This window comes from Alosa alosa, chromosome 9 (genome assembly GCF_017589495.1).
Source record: "Alosa alosa isolate M-15738 ecotype Scorff River chromosome 9, AALO_Geno_1.1, whole genome shotgun sequence".
Taxonomy (NCBI): Eukaryota; Metazoa; Chordata; class Actinopteri; order Clupeiformes; family Clupeidae; genus Alosa; species Alosa alosa.
In genome coordinates this window covers 15,842,148-15,864,239 of record NC_063197.1, presented here as the reverse complement: position 1 = coordinate 15,864,239, position 22,092 = coordinate 15,842,148, and the positions used below count along the sequence as shown (strand labels likewise).

The 22,092-nt window shown below is 43.6% G+C and overlaps 1 protein-coding gene across 1 annotated transcript; it reads right to left on the bottom strand.

The window, feature by feature from the left end:
- Window positions 1–195: 195 nt before the first annotated feature.
- On the bottom strand, window positions 196–21,440 carry dpydb (dihydropyrimidine dehydrogenase b). Its single transcript, XM_048253594.1, has 23 exons — window positions 21,289–21,440; window positions 16,565–16,675; window positions 15,623–15,705; window positions 15,295–15,382; window positions 14,705–14,866; window positions 14,125–14,321; window positions 13,831–13,912; window positions 13,635–13,722; window positions 13,419–13,526; window positions 11,904–12,073; window positions 11,292–11,502; window positions 10,785–10,969; window positions 10,442–10,657; window positions 5,498–5,662; window positions 4,972–5,040; window positions 4,806–4,889; window positions 4,426–4,546; window positions 3,942–4,061; window positions 3,517–3,659; window positions 3,188–3,367; window positions 2,449–2,598; window positions 1,704–1,844; window positions 196–1,182 (listed from the first exon to the last, which is right to left on the bottom strand). Exons 1-23 carry the CDS (start codon window positions 21,322–21,324, stop codon window positions 1,009–1,011), a joined length of 3,084 nt encoding a protein of 1,027 aa, XP_048109551.1. The 5' UTR covers window positions 21,325–21,440; the 3' UTR covers window positions 196–1,008.
- Window positions 21,441–22,092: the final 652 nt, after the last annotated feature.

Here is a 22,092-nt window from a genome sequence, read left to right as displayed (position 1 = left end):
AAATGTAATTTGCTGCCGCTAGGGTGCGTCTAGATTTCTAGGCTAGCGTAAGTGGGTTTTAAGAACAAATTTCTCAGTAAGAGCGGTTGGTGAATGAGGCCCAATGACCAGGTAATGGATGTAAATACTGAGTTGGTGTTTAATTGATACCAGTGATGGCATAATTATTCTGCAGACATAATGAAAAGCAGGAAGCAAACATCAACATTTTATTTGAATTTAAAAGAATGTCAGAGAATATGTTAATTTGAAATCATATTTCATTCAACATGGCAAATTTGTCACATAGTATTTATTTAGGTAATTTAACATAGGTTGCTGGGCTCTCTCTTGTACATCTTGGAAGACCTAAAGCAAAAAATTAATTCAGCCCGTCCCCACTCACCTGTTCCATTACATTACATTTAGCAGACACTTCTTGACCAAAGTAACTTACATATGTCAGCTATATTACAAGGGATCACATTGTCCCCGGAGCAACTTGGGGTTAAGGGCCTTGCTCAAGGGCACAACGGTGGAAGTCGGGAATTGAACCGACGACTTTTAGGCTACTGCACGCTAGCCCAGCTCCTTAACCACTACACTACCACTGCCCCCCTATGTTCCCTATGAGACTGCAACCTATGTTAAATGTAGGGGTTCTTATAGACCAGCTCCCACCAAGGCTAAATCCTTCATGGTAATATATTTAATCTCGCAACAGCCATTATATGTCTGATCTTTACTGACTTCTACATGGGTCTTTATCTCAGCTTAAGATCCCACTGCCAGCAGTGTTGATGGATATGCCCAGTTCTTTATTTAGCTTCAACAATGACAACTCCTCAACCAAGCCTGTTGAAGTCAAGGCTGCTCAGGAATCAGTGCCTCTCCTCAGTTGGATTAAATAGGAATCTATCAATCACGTTTTCAGGCTAACCGTTCTCATATACTGTATATATGTAAGAAATGCATTGACATGTTGTATTGTGCGTTACAGATTTAGCTAATGTTAGGGTTATATAACTTCTAGCAAACGGGGTTTACTACTGGTGGATAGATGCCACGCTTTGGCTCGTAGGGCGTTTTTCTGGTGACCATCTTGATGCAGTCGATGATGGGGCAGACGCTCCAGCATAGGGTGCAACCAGTACAGCTGTCCGTGACTACAGGGAGATGCGTCTCTGGGTGGAACTCGATTGCCTGCAGGTTACATTTACATTTATTAATTTAGCAAATGTTTTTATCCAAAGCCACTTACAAAAATTTTGATTAACCATCAAGCCACAGTGCAGAGGAGACCTTAGGTGGGAATGAATACTGCATCAGTCAATACTATTACTAGAGGATGAGAGTGAAGTTATAAGTACTAGCCAAGTGATGGAGGTTGAGGAGTGAACTGCATGGTTAGTGCATGTTAGGTTGTTAGAAGTGTGGTGGAAGAGAAGGTGAAGCAATGACTGAATTCAAGGGTTATGGGGGTTAAGGCAGATGTGACATAACACTTCATATGTAGCATAAAACCAATATAAAGTATTTGACAACTACTCAACAGTAACAAGTTACAAGGATCAATGGAGCAGTTACCTATTTTGATTTAACTATTGTCAGTGGAATTAAACGTTTAACTGATGAGTTAAATAGGCCCATACCAACCCTCCATGACCTTATGGAGGTACAGTAAGTGTGACAGAAGTGAGTAAGAGGAGTCCATGAGTATGTACCTGGTATCCTGAGTCATTGCAGGTCATGTAACACTTCCCACAGTTGATGCACATGTCCTCGTCTATCAGGGCCACTACTTGTTCTTGGTTGTCCAGTTCCTGATAGGCCCCAATGTGCTTCAGGGCTCGGGCAATCACATCCTATAGCAGCAGAAGAAATGATGAGCAACGCCGCCACCATCATTTAGTCACATCACAGCACCGAACTGAATCTATCCAGAATCTTAACAAAATCCAAACTCAAAGGTAAGATGAGAACAATTGGGTGACTACAGACCCTTGCCCCTATCTCGGTGTTAAAGCAAGTTAAACATAATTGGGCAATTCCATGGAAATGTTTTTTGTAACATCCATAACGCCAGTAAAAAGTGATGGTGTGGTATGATGTGAATGATTACATGAAATTTGAGCATTTGCTATTTTTGGCTGAAGAATGTACATGAGAAAAAATGCACAAAAAATTTAATCATTAACATCATACAAATGCCAAGGCATTTCACTGGCGTTATGGATGTGACAAAAAGTCAATTTTCCGTGGAATTGCCTGATTACAACTTCTGGATCCAGAGGGTATTGTAGAAGGACAGAGATATGGTGACTATCTTGTAGGAAAATTTTACGCAAATCAGATCAATCATAATGTCCTCTGCCCCCAATAAGTTTAGGTAACTGATTCAAGTCCAGTAACCGCTAGATTGTATGTGTCTTGGCACTGTGCCTGCTTTACTGCTGCTGCTCTGCTCACCTTCACAGATGGCACAGACTTCTTGGGTATGAAGACCCTGGCATCGTTGGTGTCTATGGCAACGTTGTAGTTGGCGTCTCTCAGCTTCTTTTTATACTCAGCCACAGCCTGGGTTTTCTCTATGAGGTATGGCCCAAAGCTGGGCAGGCTCTGGAGGAAGGGGGTCAGTTGCAATAGGATATGTTAACTCACACTACATGTTTCAATCTGCTGTGATTGCCATGCTAACATTATACATTCAACTGCAAGACGAACACACATTTCTGAAATTCACTTGGATTATACCGGAGCTGTAACGTTGATTGTCTGATCTTCTAATCGGACATTGTGAGCCTGCTCAAACTACACAACAGATCGGTAAGGAATTTGGCCCGAATTGTCGGATCCAACTGATTCAGTGCTAAAATAGCAGAATATGCTTGCCATTAGTCTCAGGGTTACCACATGAACTGTATTTGTGTGAAAGTATTTTTTTTTAAAAGATGTTGTCTATCTCTATGTAACTTATGGCTCCTAAATGCAAGACAAATTACCCCTTGGGGCAATAAAGGTTTCATTCATTCATTCATTCATTCATGTTCATTTTCTTTAGCTACTACTTATCATTCAATTCAAATGCCTGTTTATTATAGAAACAATACTCTGCTCTGCTGGTGTAAACTAACACCCGGTGCGTCCTTGACTCGTCTCGCAAATGCTGGCCAGAATACTCCACCCAGAGGAGTACATATGGACTCACTTTGCCCACCAGCTCCTGCACGCGGGGCACAGGCTTGCCCTTCTGGTGGCGCAGGGTCGGGGGAGACTGGCCATCCCAGTCCCTCAGCTCCTCGATACTCTTCAGGTAGAGGAGAGCCTTAAGGCCCAGGCAATAGTCCTCAATCACTGTGAAGTCCTGGTTCTGCACTGAACTGCAGATCTAAGGACACACATGACACACGCTGCTAGTCAAATGGGTAAAAGTTGTACCTACTAAATAGGTAAATGACAAATGCTTTCTTACACAGTATTTGCTCAAAGTAAGTGTAGTAAGTGAATAGTTAGTAATGCCAGGTAACTGGAGTGTACCTGTAGCACAGAGGCTCCAGCGTGCAGGAACTGCAATCCTGCCTCAGCAGAGTCGATGCCCCCGGTGGCAAGGATAGGGAAACCCGGCAGGGCGCGACCAATGGCCGACACAGCACGCAGGGAGATTGGTCGGATAGCATTACCTGGGAAACAGAATGGTTAGACTTCTGTAAGACTTCTAAAAGTTAGACTTCTGAGTGAACAGGTGCCTCCTCAGTGCCATGCCCAAACAAAAAAGAATGAGAGGAATCTTATAGTATTTTGGACATACTAGAGAAGCAATATAGGACTGAATTACAGCAACACTATAGAGGGCAAGGACATTATAGAGGTATTACAGAATATCATAGAATTACTATAGAAATCTTGTAGCATTACTGTAGTTCTTCTTCGCACTGGTAAGATTTAGACTGGGATGCACCTACCAGACACTCCTCCATAGGTGGTTCTCTTCCCCATGCCAATGCCAGGCCAAGGGCTGCCGTCCGCCTTCAGGCCCATTAGGCCAGACACTGTGTTAGTGGCAGTGACCCCATCAGCCCCACCTGTGGATAGACAAACGGATTATAATTCACAATATAATGTCATGAGCCAGTTTCCCGTACATGGATTAGGCCTAGTCCTAGATTAAAAGCAAACTTAAAAAAAGCAACGAAAATCTCCATTGAAAAAATCTTTTAGTTTAGGACTAGGGGTTCCATCAACAAGTCAACTCACTAGCCGGTGCTGTAGGCAGCAGTCAACTGATCATGGACAAAATGGCTAAATAGGCTAGACATTCCATTACTCTCAATTGTCACAATAGCTCCCCATCCATGTGTACCAGTCAAACATAATTTGTCCTTAAGAAATCATAAAACCTAATTGAGAGTGAACGTGTCCTTGACTGTCATGATATCGGCCTCTTACCCTCGTAAGCCGCCGTGGCGATGTCCACGACGTTGGTGACGTTGGGGGTGAGTTTGGCGAAGAAGGGGATCTTCACAGCTTGACGGACCCAGCGGCAGATGTTCCTCACCAGTTCAGGGTCCTGCAGACAACCAGAGCCATCAGCTCAACTGTCAAACCCCACACATGCTCACCAGTGCAAAGAGCGATATATCTGAATGCTCAAAGTGGGCATAATTTCTGTGGGTGTATATATGTGTTGAAAGCATGTAAGAGACAATCACAGCCAGCAGGTCAAACCCCACACATGCTCACCAGCGAAAAGAGCGATATATGTGAATGCTCAGAGTAGACATGATTTCTGTGTGTATGTGTGTGTTGAAAGCGTGTAGGAGACTTGCCTGTCCACAGGCCAACCCCATGCCTCTCTCTCCCATGCCGTGAGGGCAAGACAGATTCAGCTCCAGGGCATCTGGGCCAGATTTCTGCTCACAGACACAAAATAGGTCAACTTGTGTTCCATCAGCAGCTGTGACATTTCTCTTTCTCGCACACACACACACACACCTCTGCCATCTGGGCCAGCTCCGTCCAGTCTCCCTTGTTGTAACTGCACATGATGCTGGAGATGACAATCTGCAAGAACACCATAATGGACACACTGAGCCAGAGGACACATGGCAGTTGGAGGATGTGTTGAAATTATTAAAGGAGCGTGTAGGAGGACCAGGTCCAACACTATGAAAATCTGAAGTAAATAGAGCAGACCACATAACAATATTCTCTGCCTCCTTCTCGGGCTGAGTTCAAGTAGTTTATTGTCATGTGCTCATAAAAGGAATTACCGGTATAAGTAAAGAAATTCTTTTGCTCAAGAGCCAGCTCAACTTTAAAGAACTTAAAAGTAGTAATTAAAAAGGTATATTATGTGTGTGTATGGGGGGATATGGTGTGGGTGTGTGTTTTGGGGTTGGGGGGTTATGGGCTGTGTGGGTAATCATTTCCATTTCTGGATTTACAGATAAAGCACATTCCCAGGAAAAGATGTCATGCATGAGCTCCGTACACGACCATAGTAAGCGTTGGCACTTACGTTTTCTGGGAAGTCGGCTTTGAGCTCAGCCACCCCCTTGCACCAGTAGGCCGCCGTCTTCTCACTGATCAGCTCAATGTTCAAGAATGAACCTTGACCAGGGCCAAAGAGGTGACCAGATGTGGTGCCGCGAACAATACGAGGTGACACATTGGTCACAAGATCCTGAGGTAAAAAAAAAAAAATGCAACAATGATGAATTCCCTTCAAAGATAGACACTGTAACAAACATCCAGTGTGCCATTCAAGCCTCCAATGGGTCGCATAGAACAATTGTGTCATTTTAGTCCCAATCTTAAACCTCTAGATCCCATGAAGCATAGCTTAAAAAGTTTAACAAATACTTATGGTTATTGTTGTAACCTCAACAACGATTAAAGCAATGTCCAATCCAAGATGCTTCTCAATACCGGGCACAACTCCGGTGTTTTATTGAACCAGTCGTAAAATACAAGAAGTTTATCATCACCTGGCAACTAGCCCCACGACACCCCCATACGTCATCACTCACTCTTGCACACACGCACACTAAGGCAATACAAAAACAGTATACCTTAAATAAAACCCTCACGTTATGACATTCCTCCCCCCATAGTTCAAAACACTTAATTACACTTAATTTCCCTGGCAACCGAAATAACAACTTCAGTAGGCTCACCAGAATTAACTGAGAGTGAGGGGTAGACTGCCCTCACTCCCGCGGACAGGCTAGGCCCCTTTGCCCCTTTCTTGTGGCCTCCCGCTCCAACTACAAATCTAAACAAACAGGTGCATTGCGGATTCTGATTGACCGCCAGGGGACAACATTAGACCCAGCTCCAGCAGACTCTCCCGTATCGGGATGTGGGATGTCCTCACCGTCTGGCTGACCCGCAGTGGTGCCCTCCGGAGTATGGGGCTCCAGTGGGAGGATGCTCTGCTGCTCATTACCTGGATCCCACTCCTCCTTGGCTAATGGAGAGGTGTGTCGGCACAGTAGGTGGTCCACATGACGACGCCACACGTTCCCACCTACCTCCACTCTGTAAGGAGAGTGGCCCTGTCTTATCGATCACTGTGCCGGGCAGCCACTTCTCCCTTCCCGAGAAGTCTCTTACCCACACTGTTGTTCTGAGTGGCAACTCCCAACTGAATGGGTGTCTTTTTGAGTTTGCTACCATTCTCTCTTGACTACGGAGGACTTTCGCTTGCATGTCAGGCCGCAACAGATCCCACCTGGTGCGTACACGCCGACCAAACATCATCTCTGCAGGGGAGAGACCAGTGGTGGCGTGTCAGGTGAAACGGTATGCTGCCAGGAATCTTGCCAACCTTTCTCTCAGTGTTCCATCTGTTATCTTTTTAAGTGATTTCTTCAGTGTCTGCACTGCCCTCTCCACCAGTCCATTTGAGGATGGGTGGTAGTGGGAGGAGGTGAGGTGACGAACACCATTCATCTTCAAAAACCCCTCGAATTCAGAGCTGGTGAAGACAGTGGCATTATCGGACACTATGGTATGTGGAAGGCCATGTGCACTGAAAACCTCTCTGAGGTGATCCACTGTTGCTGCTGATGTGGCTGACTTCACTTTAAACACTTCCAACCACTTCGAATGAGCATCCACGAGCACCAAAATCATTTCTCCTAGGAACGGGCCAGCATATGTGCAGGTGAGTCCAGGGCTTCCCAGGCCACTCTCAAGGGCACACAGATGCTGCTGGAGGGACGTTCCTGATTTGCTGGCAGGTTGTGCAGGATTTCACCTGGTCTTCCAGGGCTGCACCCAGGCCAGGCCACCACATGTAAGCCCGTGCTACAGCTTTCATCCTTGATGCCCCTGGGTGTGCCTCATGCAGCTCCTCCAGCAGAGCCTGCCGTCCTTGTGGTGGGATGATGACGCGAAGCCCCCATAACAGGACTCCATCCTCAACTGTGAGCTCTTCACGCCTCTTGAAATAGGGCTGAATATCTCCAGCAGGGCAGGTTGGTGGCCACCCTCCCATGATGTACTGGCATACCCGGGCCAGAAGGGGGTCACGTCGGGTCCAGTCCTTTAACTGGGTGCTGGTTATGGGTGCTGTCTGAAGCTGCTGCATCAGACACACCAGCTCAGGGGGAGTGACGGGGTCTGGCACCGTGTGGGGCAGTGGCAACCTGCTTAAACCATCAGCATGAGCAATCAGCGCCCCGGGTTTGTACGCCAGGGTGTATTGGTACTGCATCAGGAGGAGCGCCCATCTTTGCAGTCGTGCTGATGCCGTGGGCTGTATGTTCTTTAACTCACCCAGCAACCCCAGGAGAGGCTTGTGATCGGTTTGGATCGTGAACTGGTGGCCATAGACGAACTGATGGAATTTTTTTACAGCGAAAATAACGGCCAGGGCCTCTTTTTCCACTTGGGCGTACCTTTTCTCAGCTGGTGCCAGAGCTCGCGATGCAAAACAGACTGGGCGCTCAGTTCCATCTCGGTATCTGTGAGACAATACTGCTCCGAGGCCAAATGGTGAAGCATCAGCAGCAATCACCAGTGGGAGTGTGGGGTCATAGTGGGCTGGGAGCACCCCTGAAGACAACAAGGCCTTTGACTTGTCAAATGCATGTTTATGCGCAACGCCCCATTCCCACTTTGCCCCTGAACGCAACAGAGCATGCAAAGGTGCGAGTACGGACCCTTTCAAGAGAGTTCCATTATCAGCATCATAGTTGGCCCCACAAGACTTCCTTTTTAACATTCCATATGTTATCTTAATGCAGAGGAAGTAGATTGGGGCCCAAATAGAACGTTCAAGCATTGTTTTTGTTTTTATTGTTGAAAGGGTCTATGGAGGCTGGATCTGGAAGGAACTGCCCATAATAATTCAGCATAGCTAGATAGGCTCTAAGATCACTGGTGGTCTGGGGCACAGGAGCGTCTTTGATTGCCTGTACTTTTTTTTTCCAACGGTTGTAGCCCCCTTGATGTTATCCTATGGCCCAAATATTCCACCTCTGGTGCCATAAAGACACATTTGGACCTCTTCAGACGGAGGCCAGCTCCCTCCAGCCGGGAAAGCACTTGGTCCAGGGTGCGCAGGTGTTGTTCTAAACAGCTACATGATCTATCCCCCCTAGCAGGCCCTCAATTGCCCTCTGAAAAATGGCACAGGCGGATGACACGCCGAATGGAAGGCGTGTGTACTGGAACAGGCCCCGGTGGGTATTGATTGTGACCAGCTTACGAGATTCTTCTGCCAAAACCAGCTGCTGATAAGCATGGGACATATCTAACTTAGAGAAACAGACTCCCCCGGCTAGCTTAGCGAACAGCTCATCAATGCGGGGTAAGGGGTAGCACTCTACTCTGGACGCCACATTTACTGTCAGTTTATAGTCCCCACAGATGCAAATGGAGCCATCCCCTTTCAAAACTGGGACAACCGAGGCTGCCCACTCAGAGTATGTGACAGGTTGGAGGATTCCAGATTCCACCAGACGTGTCAACTCAGTCTCAACTTTTCCCTGCAGGGCCAACGGAACTGTCTGGGCTTTACAGAAACGCAGCGGAACAGCTTTGTCCACGTTGATGGTCACTGTTGTCCCTTTTAGCTCTCCCAGTTCATTGCGAAAAACAGCCGTGTGATTTTCAAGGATAGCCGCTAGAGACTCCTCAGACATTTTGAAAAGCCTGTCCAATAGCTCTGGCCAATCTAACGGCAGGGATTTAATCCAGTCACGTCCAAGCAAATTGCCACCCTGACCAGCCACCACAAGACTGGCCTTTGTATGAAACTGTTACTTGAACGGCCCCCCTCAGGCTTATGTGCTGTCCTGTATACGATCGAAGAGAGATGTTACAAGGCTCTAACTCCAATGACGGCGCATAAGTGCGCAGGCGTCCGAATGTCTTTTCCGCCATGACAGTGCGAGAGGCCCCAGTATCCACCTCAAAATGTATCTGAGCCCCGTTCACATTTAGCTCCATGAGGCTATAGGACTGGGTGGCTTGTCTACCACTGCTAAGACATAAGCGATCTCTTCCTCCTCACTGTCAACTGGCAGGCCCACTCTCTCTGTAACCACATTGGCCCTGCCACCATGCTCTGACTTCAGGCTTGCTCTCTGGCCCTCGCTCTCCTTTTTACGGCAACAGCGAACAATGTGGCCTCGCTTGCCACAGTAATGGCAGTCAACATCCTTAAATCTACAGCTATCAGGCAAATGAGCCTCTCCACAGCGATAGCAACGGCGAGGTTGGGTTGTCGTTGTCTTGCTGCTGGGCATTCTCCGAGCCCTGTTAGGCTGGTAAGTGGACGCCACTCTGTTGATTTCTTTTGGGCACTGCAAAGCTAAAACACCCTTCTCGGCTATCTCAAACGCTAGGCATATCTCTAATGCCTTCCCCCAGGTCAAATTTGGCAATGACAGGAGCCTTTTCTGGAGTTGTTCCATGGCAATGCCCCACACTAGCTGATCCCTTAATCTCTCCTCCAATGTTCCCGCGAAATCACAGTGTGTAGCTTGATGCTTCAAACGAGCAACAAAACAGTTCACAGATTCATCAGTGCTACGTGTACATGACTGAAATTTAAACCTCAATTGAATTACACTTAGGGTCGTAATGGTCCCGTAACTTTTCCATTTTATCTTTATATCTGTAGGCACTGAGAGGGCTATTAAGTCTCGTAACACTCCATAAACGACTGGCCCGCAAACAGTCAAGAGTATAGCCCTCTTCTTCGCATCGTCTTCAATTCCATCAGCAACAAAATAGAAGTTCAACCGCTCTGCATACCTGCTCCAATGTTCCGTGTTGGAATCAAAATCGTGAATTTTCCCAAACGTCGCCATGAACGTTACTGGTAGTGGTTTCACTTAGGCTACGTGAAGGCTTAGCCAACTCCGTTGTAGCAGCAGTGGTGAGAAGCTAGCTCGGTAACGCCACCAAGTCCCAAGAACAATCTGTTAGTGGGTTCAGTATTAGATACCTTATCAAGGCCAAAGGTCTTGGTGAGGGCAAAGCCCCAGCCTTGTTCAAAAGCACGACGGATCATGGCAGTGCTGGTGGTTGGTGGAGCACTGGCCAGTCCAAACGGGTTGGGGAATCGGATGCCGGCCATCTCCACGCTGATATCAACAGCATCAATAGCAGTGTAGAACAGCGGCAGCTTTGGAGTGCTGCCCACAGTTTCGCCATGTAGAGACTACAAACACACACAAACAGACATGTGGAAAGACTTATTCGCACACACATAAAACAAGGTGCAGATACACACAGAAACCTAGATGAATATGATGCGATAAGGGGCTGCACAGGACAATCCATCTCACCTGGATGTACTTGTGGATGTGCCAAGACGCTTGCTTGCCATCATTGACGGACTCAACAGAGGTGTTGGCCATGCCGGCGATGTCTCCGCCAGCAAACACCCAGGGCTCACTGGTCTGCATGGTGTCCTGGTTGATCTCCGGTGTTCCCCAGCGGTTCAGCTTGATGGGAGCCATGGCGGCTTTCACTGTGGCACAGTGCAGTAGATGCAGGTTTACTCCTGTCCTGAGCTTTCATACCTCAGGTGAGGAATGAAATACCATCTGAATACACTAGTTTGTCATCAACTCTCTTTCAATTGTCATACTTGAGGTTGCTGATTTACGATTACGGAAAGGGCAGCCAAAAGGTATGTCAAAGGACTCTGTCTGCTTGTTCTTCTGTCTGCCTGACTGTCCATAGCACACAAAATTCAGTACTATGCTGATATATGTTCTGCAGGTCAAAGGAAATCAAGTTCCTTGCCAGCTGTGCTTGTTTGAGTTGAGCAGAGGGCAGTGCCAACTTACCGACAGGGTCAGTGAGCCCCGAGCCAAAAGCGCTGATGATGTAATCAGCCTTGAGCCGGACGATCTGTTCCTCGTCCTCCAGCCAGTCGCCAGTGTCGGTCTGCTCCGTACGGCAGAACTGCAGGCCCACCACTCGGCCATTCTTCATGATGACCTCACGCGGGGATAGGAATGGCAGGAACTCACACTTCTCCTCCTTCGCCAGCTCCATCTGTCTCACAAGACAGAGGAGAAGAAACATTCCTTTGGTGAGTCTGTGATAATAAAGGAATTTCACTGATAGGATTTTGATTCTGATAGGAAACGTTCCTTTGGTGAATCTGTGCTGGTGCTGACAAACAAGGCATCTTACAACACAGTTTTCATTTCCAACATTAAGGGCCTGTTTCCTGCACACTGATTATGACCTATTCCTGATTAGAAGAGAACTGGAGTAGGCTTAATCCAGACCAAAATGTTACATCTATACATCTTATAAATCTAAATATTTTCCTATACTTTCCTTTACAAACCAGAAACCCATAAAAGTAAACACTACCTAAATGACACTACTGATGACTTGGTAAGAGGGCCATCTTATTTAACCCAAAGGTATGTGGTGGTCAGTCTAACCTCCTCTGGAACAGCACGTATGTTGGTGAATCCTTTCCTGAAGACAACATAGACACGCCGGGCGCCACAGCGCAGGGCAGAGGTTGCACAGTCAAATGCCGTGTCTCCAGCGCCCAGCACAATCACATTCCCATACAACTCAGGCAGCGCAGAGGAGCAGCTACACATCCCTGCACAGAGAGAGAGGCGGGAGGGGGTTGTTAAAATGAGTATTACAGTAACTTTTCAGAGAAAACTGATGTATTATATCAAATGGTTGTGTGTGTGTGTGTGTGTGTGTGTGTGTTTGTCTGTATCTGTATGTGTGTGTGTGTGTGTGTGTTTGTGTGTGTGTGGGCACAGGCAAATGGGGACTTTTTGGCCTCAACATTACACAAGTGCTATAATATCCCCCAAAAAGAGCTATATAAGGAAGTATGCTTCTTCTTAGTATGCCACTTTGCTGGTGGTCCTTTTACTACTTTTACAGACCTTTCTCTGTTAACAAAAAGGACAGTGTGTGTCAGGGCTCCGAACCAGTTCAAGGAACGAAAACGAAAACCGAAAACGAACGGAATTTTTCGGAATTTTACGAGGAGCAGAAACGGAAACGAAAACAAAATGGTCTTCAACTGTTCCGGAACAGAAACGTTATTCTGAAATCCACAAAACCGGTTAATAATGTTTTTTTTTCGTTCTCTATATATTTTATAAAATTTCACAAAAGCATATCCTATGTCAGGGAGACTATTTCCGGTTGTGCGAAAAACAAGCCCGCATCTACACTGTTAATGTGAGCTAACAAGCCGCTATGTAGCCAACTAGGCCTACCTATCCGTCTGCCACTTCGGATCTTAGGCCAGCTCGTAGCGTAGGCTACTGAAACTTATTTGGAAATTGTTTGTAGCCTATGCATAATAGCCTATTTTGCCTGTCCACGCCTTGTCGTTTTAAAGTCGGGATTTGAAATGTTTGCGCAATTATAGCCTATTCTATGTAGAAGAGTTAAACGGAAAATTTGAGATAGGCCTTGTCAGCAACAGACAGGTTGGAAATTATAGCGCAAGCCTTTGAAGAAATCCATATGGATAAAACCAGGTAAGGAGTTTAGCACGTATCCAGAAATATTTTTGATAAGAAATTATTTATAGGCATAGGTTAGGCTTACAGTAAGTCTGTAGGCTATGGGATGGATAGCCCATCTGAATGTTTTTGGATGCCGCCTGTGATTTATTATTTTTGGGCATAGCTACGGTATAGGCTAAATCAAGGGCAAATAATGAGTACGTCTATTCTAAGGTAAAGTTCACAAAAATAGACTTGATAGGCCCGCCAAACACTGCCGAACTTTAAGAACGAACGATATTTTATGTTCGAACCGGTTCAGGACCGATATGTTGGTGGCGGAACGCATGCAAGAACGAAAACGTTAAACATAGGCCTACCTGAACCGTTCGGAACGGAACGTTTGAAAAATAATTTCGTTTTCAAGCCCTGGTGTGTGTTTACTGTGGTATATAGACGTTTTTTCCTCACCTGGTTTACTGGACTTAGCAACCAGAGGCAGGAAGTCTTTAGATGTGTAGAAGCCCTGGTCTACAGTCAGCCCATCAAATATCTTGTGTCTGTTGGCCTGTGGAAGACCTGATTGGAAAGTAAGGAACATCCATATATGACATCAGTCCGGTCCATAACCCATCTGCCACACAATGATTCATCCAAACATCCATCCACTTTAACCCCCTTACTTACCAATACCAATGAAGATCACTTCATACCCTTCATCTTTCAGAGAGGGGATGCTCATGCCATTCACACCAAGACCTTTTCCCAGGACAACCTGCCAGAGAAAAGACGCTTTACCTCAAACGCTTGAGCCACTGTCAGCTGCTTTCATTTAAAGACAAATTCCTGTTCTGTTTTTGTTGGTGCTGTCAGGCGTCGTTACCTTCACTCCGAGGTCCTTCATCAGGTCCACCTCAAACTGAACCACTTCATAGGGCAGACGGAACTGGGGGATTTCAGCAGTGCTAAAAGATGCATGCACACACCACAGAGAAATATAGAGAAGCCATTCAAAGTTTAGAATTCATAACAGCATAAGCATAGAAATTATAACAAAATATAATTAATGTGATATTATATACCATATGCACAAAGCCTATTTTATTTGAAACTGGACTACACAAACAAACACACACACACACACTCGCACACAAACACACAAGGGGTCAAGCCCCACCTCAAGCCACCGATGTACTCCTGTTTCTCTAGCACAGTGATGTTGTCGTATCCTAGGCGAGCAAGGAAGGAAGCACAGCTGATGCTGGCTGGGCCACAGCCAATCAGAGCGATTTTGGTGTGGTAGCTGGCAGGCATCTCCTTGGGAGGTGGAAGGTCAGGATTCCTCACCTGAGGGATGCCCATCTTACTGAACACCTGCGGGAGGCATGGAGCATGGACAGTGGTCAGCATTTCAAAACAAGATAAGAGGCAAATAACTGTGTCAATAATGGCAGCTCCAATCTCTGAGTGGAGTGGGAAGTTCTCACCCAGAGAAAAGGAAAATTCAAAACAAGATCTCTTCTTTGTCTAGTCTGTTTGTCCTAGACATGCTAAATATTACATCAATATAAGATGTTAACCATTTTCTAGTACCTTCCCCTTGTCGCAGCCCAAGTTCAAGTTAAGTTTTTATTCTTTCGCTCTTTATTTCTAAGGAGGTTTAGGAGGTACAGGTCAGAATTCAGTGATCTCCAAATAGAGTCAGATTTATTTCTGAGACAAATAACAGATATCAAACATGTCCTTTGGCTATGTACCTCCACAGCAAACTGCTGCAGGCCTCCAATGTTGATGGGCCCCTCCTCAGAGGCGTAGAGGTTGCATCCACCCACACAGAGCTCCGAGGTGGGGCACACCATGCCACAGGTCAGGCCCAGGGGGTTGTCCGATAGGATGGCCTTCGCTGAGCCGTAGTAGTTCTGCAAAAACACCCCAACAACTCAGTTTGCACACACAACTCTGCTTTTAAAGATCTTTATTTAGCTGTGATTAGGGTCACAATTTATTCAGATAGTCCCCATACCCCAACAGACTATCTGCAGATCCCTTAGATTTTCAAACAACTCTCTGTTGACTCTGTTAGCTACAATTTATGATTACGGTTAAGGTTAGAGTTTTGACTTGGTCAAGGTGGGGTTCACTACTTGTTCAAAAATGTTATATATTGCATTTGAATCTCAACAGATGATTTGTTTAGTCTCTGTGGGCGGATTATCCAAGTAAAGTGTTTAGTGATTAGTGGAGGGATTATGTGAGTTATCGCGGGATGGAGAAGCACTTTGCTGTGACTGGTAAGGGAATTAGTGGGACTGTCCTGCTGCCACTGGTATATAAGCTGTCTGCTCACCTTGTTGGAGATGCTGGAGATAAAGGACTTGATATCCAAGTTGGTGGGACAGCTCTTCTGGCAAGGAGCGTCCGCACACTTGAGACATCTGCGAGAGGAGAAGACTAAATGGTCAATGGCCCAACAGGCATCAGATCCTTTTCTAAACAACTCACATGTTCACCAGCAATCAGCTGTCTATAGACTTAGTTCACCTCAACATAAGTTCTTATTCCATAATAAATATGACAGGTGATAGATGAAATGAAAACATTAACAGCATGTGCAGCCAGGTGTGAATGAGGCATTGTCACAGACACTGAGAGTGTTTGAAATGTCCACTCCTCACCTCATAGCCTCCCGCAGTGCTCCTCGTTCGCTCAGTGTGGTGTGTTTGATGTCATCAAAGTTGTTCTCCAGCTTCACACAGGTCTGTCAACAACACACAAACACAATAAAGTACTGTCATAGACCATTCCACCAGTTCTCATTCACTTCTCAGTGTTGGGTGTTATGCATGACAAAGTACTGCTATAAAACACTGCATTGTATTTGTCTGTGACACAAAGGACAACACTTTTTGTGTTGTATGCATTGTGGCACTTAATTTGTTTTTCTCCATTGCATTACTGCTTCTCTCAACTCTGACATCACATATTCATTTCATTTCATAGTTTTAAAACACACAGGCGTAAACAGAAGGACTCTGGCCAAAATGGCATTTTGTTTGTAAAAGGCTCCAACACTTACAAAACATTTGAAACAAATGCAAAAAGCAAAAGCAAATGTTTCCTCCTTACAGTTACTTCTTATGTGTATGTATTCAATCAATCATTACACATTGGACAACAACATGCAAAACATAGTTTTCAATATGGGCAGGTTCAACTGTACCTTTTCCTATGTGCATTTGCTGATACTCACATAGTTATAGTATGTGTAAAAAGGCAAACAAGCATATCACAGCATGAACTGTATTCTTTCCTCTCAAGATATAACTGCCATTGACATGTAAGACCTACAGTCACCTTGTGGATCAATAAAGTATCTATCTATCTATCTATCTATCTATCAAATGTACATTCAAGTGCAACTTACTTGCCATGAGAGCTATGTGAAATGTTTTGAAAAAGGGTGTATAAACATGTTAAACTAATGACCTCCTCACCTCTGCTAAGGTGATGATGAAGATCAAGTGGATCCCAGTTCCATTAAGTGCATCATAGCAATCAATAAAAACTATGAAGCGCTACAGGGAAAATGGAATGGTTTTTTGTGTGTATGTACTTACATCACAGCTCTTCTCAATATTTCTCTTCCAGTGCTTCTTCTCCCTCTTCTTTGAGGCTGTCGAATGGATGGTGGCATGGCTCTTCACTCTGGGGTTCAAAGCCAGGATACTCTGTGAGTGGAATCAAATCAAAAATATCAATTCAACTTTGTTCAACATTCAGAGAATCCAGAGAAATCTTTGCAAACAAGGGAAAGAGCTGAAAAACAAATTGGATAGCCATGGTGTTTTGGACCTCAAATGGTACTGCATCAAAACCAGACATATTTTGAAACATGTTGCTGGCATGAAATTCAAAATGATCATATATTTTCCATTTTCAACATATCAACATGTTGTCTATGTCCTTTTTGCTGCTAAATATGGGTTTACAAGACGTGTATATTATCACATTCTGTTTTTATTTGTATTTTACACAATGTCCCATTTTTTTCTGATTTGGGGTTGTACATAACACTATGTGTGCAATGATGCATGGCCCCTGCCACGTGCTTGTGGTATGTGACTGACTGAGACAGCAGTGAAGAGCAGTGGACTCTGCTCCTCTGTATTTAACCAAGGGGGCATGAGACACAGCACACGTGTTGACTCTGAGCTCCATGTGTGTGGGACAATGGTGATTTAAGTTCATTAGAAGACAAATGATTTGTGTGATAACACTGCTTTATAGACATATAGGATACATTTAATTATGTTTGGTATGAGACTGAACCTGAACTTCATGTCTCCTCCTCAGTCTTACGTCACTCTATCCTTTTTCTGTCTTTCCTTTAATTTTTAAGTGCTTTCTGTCTTTTTAACCAATTATTATACATATTACATATCAAGTCAGGATGTGATCAAATAGTGAAATAATATTGCTATAGTAAAGAAACTTCTGGAATGTTATCTCACATTTTACACAACACGAGGGGAGCACTGCAGAGGGCAGAATGCAGACGTTGTATAAGGTAATGTTTACCATCCGTTTCATGACCTCCTGCCTTTATCTTGTGCCCTGTGAATGTACCTCTGTGACAGGAGAAATTGTTCTCAGAATTTAACCACTTGTGCAACTGTGACTAATCACATCTCCCCAGTAGCATTAACTACAGCAGTGCTTCCATCACTGACAAAAGGCTGAATAACAAGATTGCAGTAGTGTTCTTACCTGTATTACCTCTCTCTCTTTCTCTCACACACTCCCTCTAGCACATCCAATCATATCATTAATGAGCGGCTTGGTAAATGCTGAAGAACTTGGGAATACCTAAAAACTCTACCTAATGCTCCTCAGTGGAAGCATAAAACTTAACTCATGAAACTGACATACTGGCCTTGCGTCAGATGTCTATGAGAAACATAGTTTACACAAGACTATCCAAGCACTTAAATGAGAACAACATTCTATATGAGCACCAGTATGGATTTCGTAAGAAACACTCGACAGAACATGCATTACTCCAGCTTACCAATATTTTCTCATCTGCCATGGATAACAGGAAGTAAGCCATCGGGATCTTCCTCGACTTAAGCAAAGCATTTGACACTGTCAATCACAGTGTTTTGATTGACAAATTAAATAGATATGGCATTAAGGATATTGCCCTGAGCTGGTTCTCAAATTACTAAAAAATAGAGAACAATATGTATCAGTTAATGGGTATAATTCTACCAAGTCCAGAATTATTCATGGAGTGCCACAGGGATCTATTCTGGGCCCATCATTATTTCTGATCTATATAAATGACCTAGCCATGACCTGTGAACAGCTTCTTCCTGTATTATTTGCTGATGATACTAATCTTATAGCAACTCATAATGATTTTAAGTATTTGATTGACAGTGTAAATGATGAATTATCTGTTATTTCTAAATGGTTTCAACTTAATAAGTTAACGTTAAATGTGAAGAAATGTAACTTTGTGATCTTTTGCAGCACAAATAAGTCGTACCCCAAAGAGTTAGCTAAAATATTTATCAGTGGAGCAGAAATCATGCAAGTAAAAGCAACAAAATTCTTGGGAGTACTAGTAGATGAAAGACTCAACTGGACAAACCATATAGACCTCGTCTACAAAAGGTCCACAAAGATGATGGGTATATTACGAAAAGTCTGTCCTCTAATTCATCCCTCTGCTCACTTAACTCTTTACTACAGCTTTTTGTTTCCATATTTAAACTACTGTAACATGGTCTGGGCAGCTTCATATCCAAACCATCTCAAGAAATGATGCATTATTCAAAAAAGGTTCCTGAACAGATATGCCCCATCAGCACCACTTTTTATTAATTTCTCTATTCTATCTATTTACAAACTGAATACTTACCAGATTTGTTTGTTCATTCACAAGTTCATACAGTACTCAAGATCTTCCAGCCTCCCTTTACCCGGTCATTAGACATACATTCTCATCGCACTAGACACAGCCACAATAATAATTTATTTGTACCCTTCACTCGCTCATCTCATCACCAATTTAATATGCCATACAGAGGCCCTATACTATGGAATGAATTACCTCCCCCATTAAGAGCCATAGCTTCCCACTCTCTCTTTAAAAAACAGCTTAAAAAACATCTTCTCCTGTCATGAATCATCTACTTAATTCCTGCCTACTTCAATTCTTGTCATTATACTATCTAACATCTCTAATGCATCCTTCAAATCCATAGATCTGCCACATCTTCTTCCATCCATTTTGGATGATTTTTGTATTTTGTCTCCTGCTTTTCCTTTTCCCTTATTGTCATTGATTATATTTGTACTTTATCTCCTCTCATGGTTTATTTGTCAGCCGTACATGATTAAGTGTGATTATTGAAAGGGGTGGAGCTCTGTACAAGCCCATTGGGCTTTGTTCCCTCCTTGCACCATTTAATGTTAATGTGTGCTAAATAAATAAACTAAACTAACTAAACTAGCCACATGTTTATGAAAAAGATGTTGTGTGCATACATCCCCATGCATCCAATTTACTATTTGCAATCTATCCAGAGATGGCATGGTGAAAATTAAGGCTGAAATCTGTCACATGTGACGAAAGCCATTACACTGACCTTCCCAATTCCTCAATCAGAGCTACTCTTTGGGTAAAGAGCCAAACAAAATTGAAATTCTGAAAGTCACAGCCAATCAAACACCCTTGCATCTTTTCTCTAAATCTCCACAGCAGAATATGGTTGGGCCACACTTTCAAACCATTTTCATTTCACCACCGATACATCAGCAGGACATTTTCATCAGAAACGTATTCAACATCAGCAGCACAATGGAATCAGCACAAAAATCCCTATCTGTGGTACCAGAGGTGCAAGACACCAGGGTGTAACCAGAGCAATAAAATGCTCACAGTGTGTACATCTCAACGGCTTCCTTGATATAGTATACTGATAACAATTCCAGCAAAGCTCTCAGATTAGTTGACCAGCATTGTATACACAGAAACACTGGTCGCATCCGGGCCACACTAATTTATTTTAGAAAATAAATTAACTGTTTCTCTGAGCCGGAGTTGCATAAATGTTTTAGAAACAAGTAAATAACAATTCGATTTCATTTAGAAAATGTCCGCAATTTGATTTCTTTAAGCATATGCCACGGGGGCATTACTATTTGGGGCAGCTGTGGCCTGCTGGTTAGGGTGGCTGGTTCGATTTCCGACCTGTAGGGAAAATGTGGATGGGGGTGATTGATCAATGCTCTCCCTTGTCCACATCTACGGCTGAGGTGTCCTTGAGTAACACACCTAACCACCAACTGCAATGGCTGCCCACTGCTCCGGGTGTTTGTATGTGCTCACTACTAACTGTGTGTTCACGTCTCCCAGTGTGTGTGTGTTCACAAACCACAGAAAACAACCAAAGGAAAACATAAGTGGAAAACACCCAGAGCCGATGTGTTATTACACTGTGGAATTAAAACAGAAAACAGTTGCAAACAGGTAACCAAATTAGGGAATAAGGATTTAAGGAGGAAAGAATATTGATTGATTAATCCTCTATTCTTGGCTTCTATAGACGAGTGTAGAGCTGTATGGAGTCACACTTTTCAACATATTGAACATATTTCAGCAATTTAACATATTGTTCTATGGGCTGGTTCTATACCTTAAATACCATACAATGAAGATATTTTTTTGAGGATAGATTGAATTTTAAAACAGCCAAAACGAGATAGTCTTAATCATCTGTTTCATAATGTATGGCCCTAAACAGGTACTGCGAGAAATCACATTGGTCCTGAATGGGGGACATCGACCCCCTTTCCCCCATGAGCCATCTTGAGTGGAGCGCAGATTACAGTTCATATACTATCATTTCCAGTTATTTGAATGGACATCACTTCTTTTTGTCTTTTGTTGTGTTAATCTGAAACTAATACGTGAGGTGACTCGAGGATCTCTGCGCTGTCCAGAGTACTGAAATCAAATTACATTTTTTTTGGGATGTTTAACTTAAGTAAAAAATTTCAACGCCATAAACTGAGGAAACTAAAAGAGATTTTTGAGTTTTGTATATTATTTATTTTAAAATAAGAACATAGTTAAAATGACAGGAATGGCATTCTGTTCAAAGGAATCACCCAAGATACAATTGAAATGCAAGAATTGTTGTTCCTAAAACTCTTGGGAAAACCCCTTAAAACTATTATCTAGGTGTTACTTAAGTCTCAAACAGTTACAATCAATTTGTGATACAATATAGCTAGAAATCATGTAAAGTACCCAATACTGTGGCCCTACCTCAATATCCGGGAGATCTTTGCTCAACATCGCCATTTAGAAAGCTTCACGTTTTGCGCCTTTCAATATCTTTCCTTTGGATGTGGACAACAGTAGTTGGTTATATCTTCTGCAGAATCTAGTATCTTTTGGCACTGTACGCAAGGACTCACTGGCCCTGTACCGTGAAATGGTCAAAACATTGGTAGAGGGAGGCATCTAAAAGAGGCGACTGTTCCATTTGTATGTGACAACTATAAAGATTTTACATGGACATGAAGTTGTATGAACAATGTTTTTGCAAAGCATGTAACACCTCTTAAATAAACTTGTTTCATTTATTGAAGTAAATGTGTAAATCACAATTTATAGTGTGTTATTCATTGTTATCTCTAAAAAATGGTACATTCCATTCCCTAACAGCCAGGTTACAGGGGTTCAAAGTTGATAGGCTTAATGTGCAGGTGTTTTCAACATGTGAGCTATTGACAGCTGGTTAACTCTGTGAACTTTATAAATCTTTGCTCACTTTGAATTTCTCAACCAGAGTCAATGGAAGTATGTTTAGCAACTTAGGTGATCATGGGTCTTGTTCCCTTGTGGGAAATAAATTAATTGGGCTAAAGCATACTTCAATTCAAATATATGATTTCAGTACTCATAGTTTTGCACATTCGGGAAATTCAACCAAACAGTGGTATAATAATTGCTTAATAATATCTTAATAACATCTTAATTCAGTTAATTACAGCACTGCTTCAATAAGTTAAAACAGTTAAAACAAAAGGTAAAAGCAAACACACTTACACCACAACTAGCATCCAT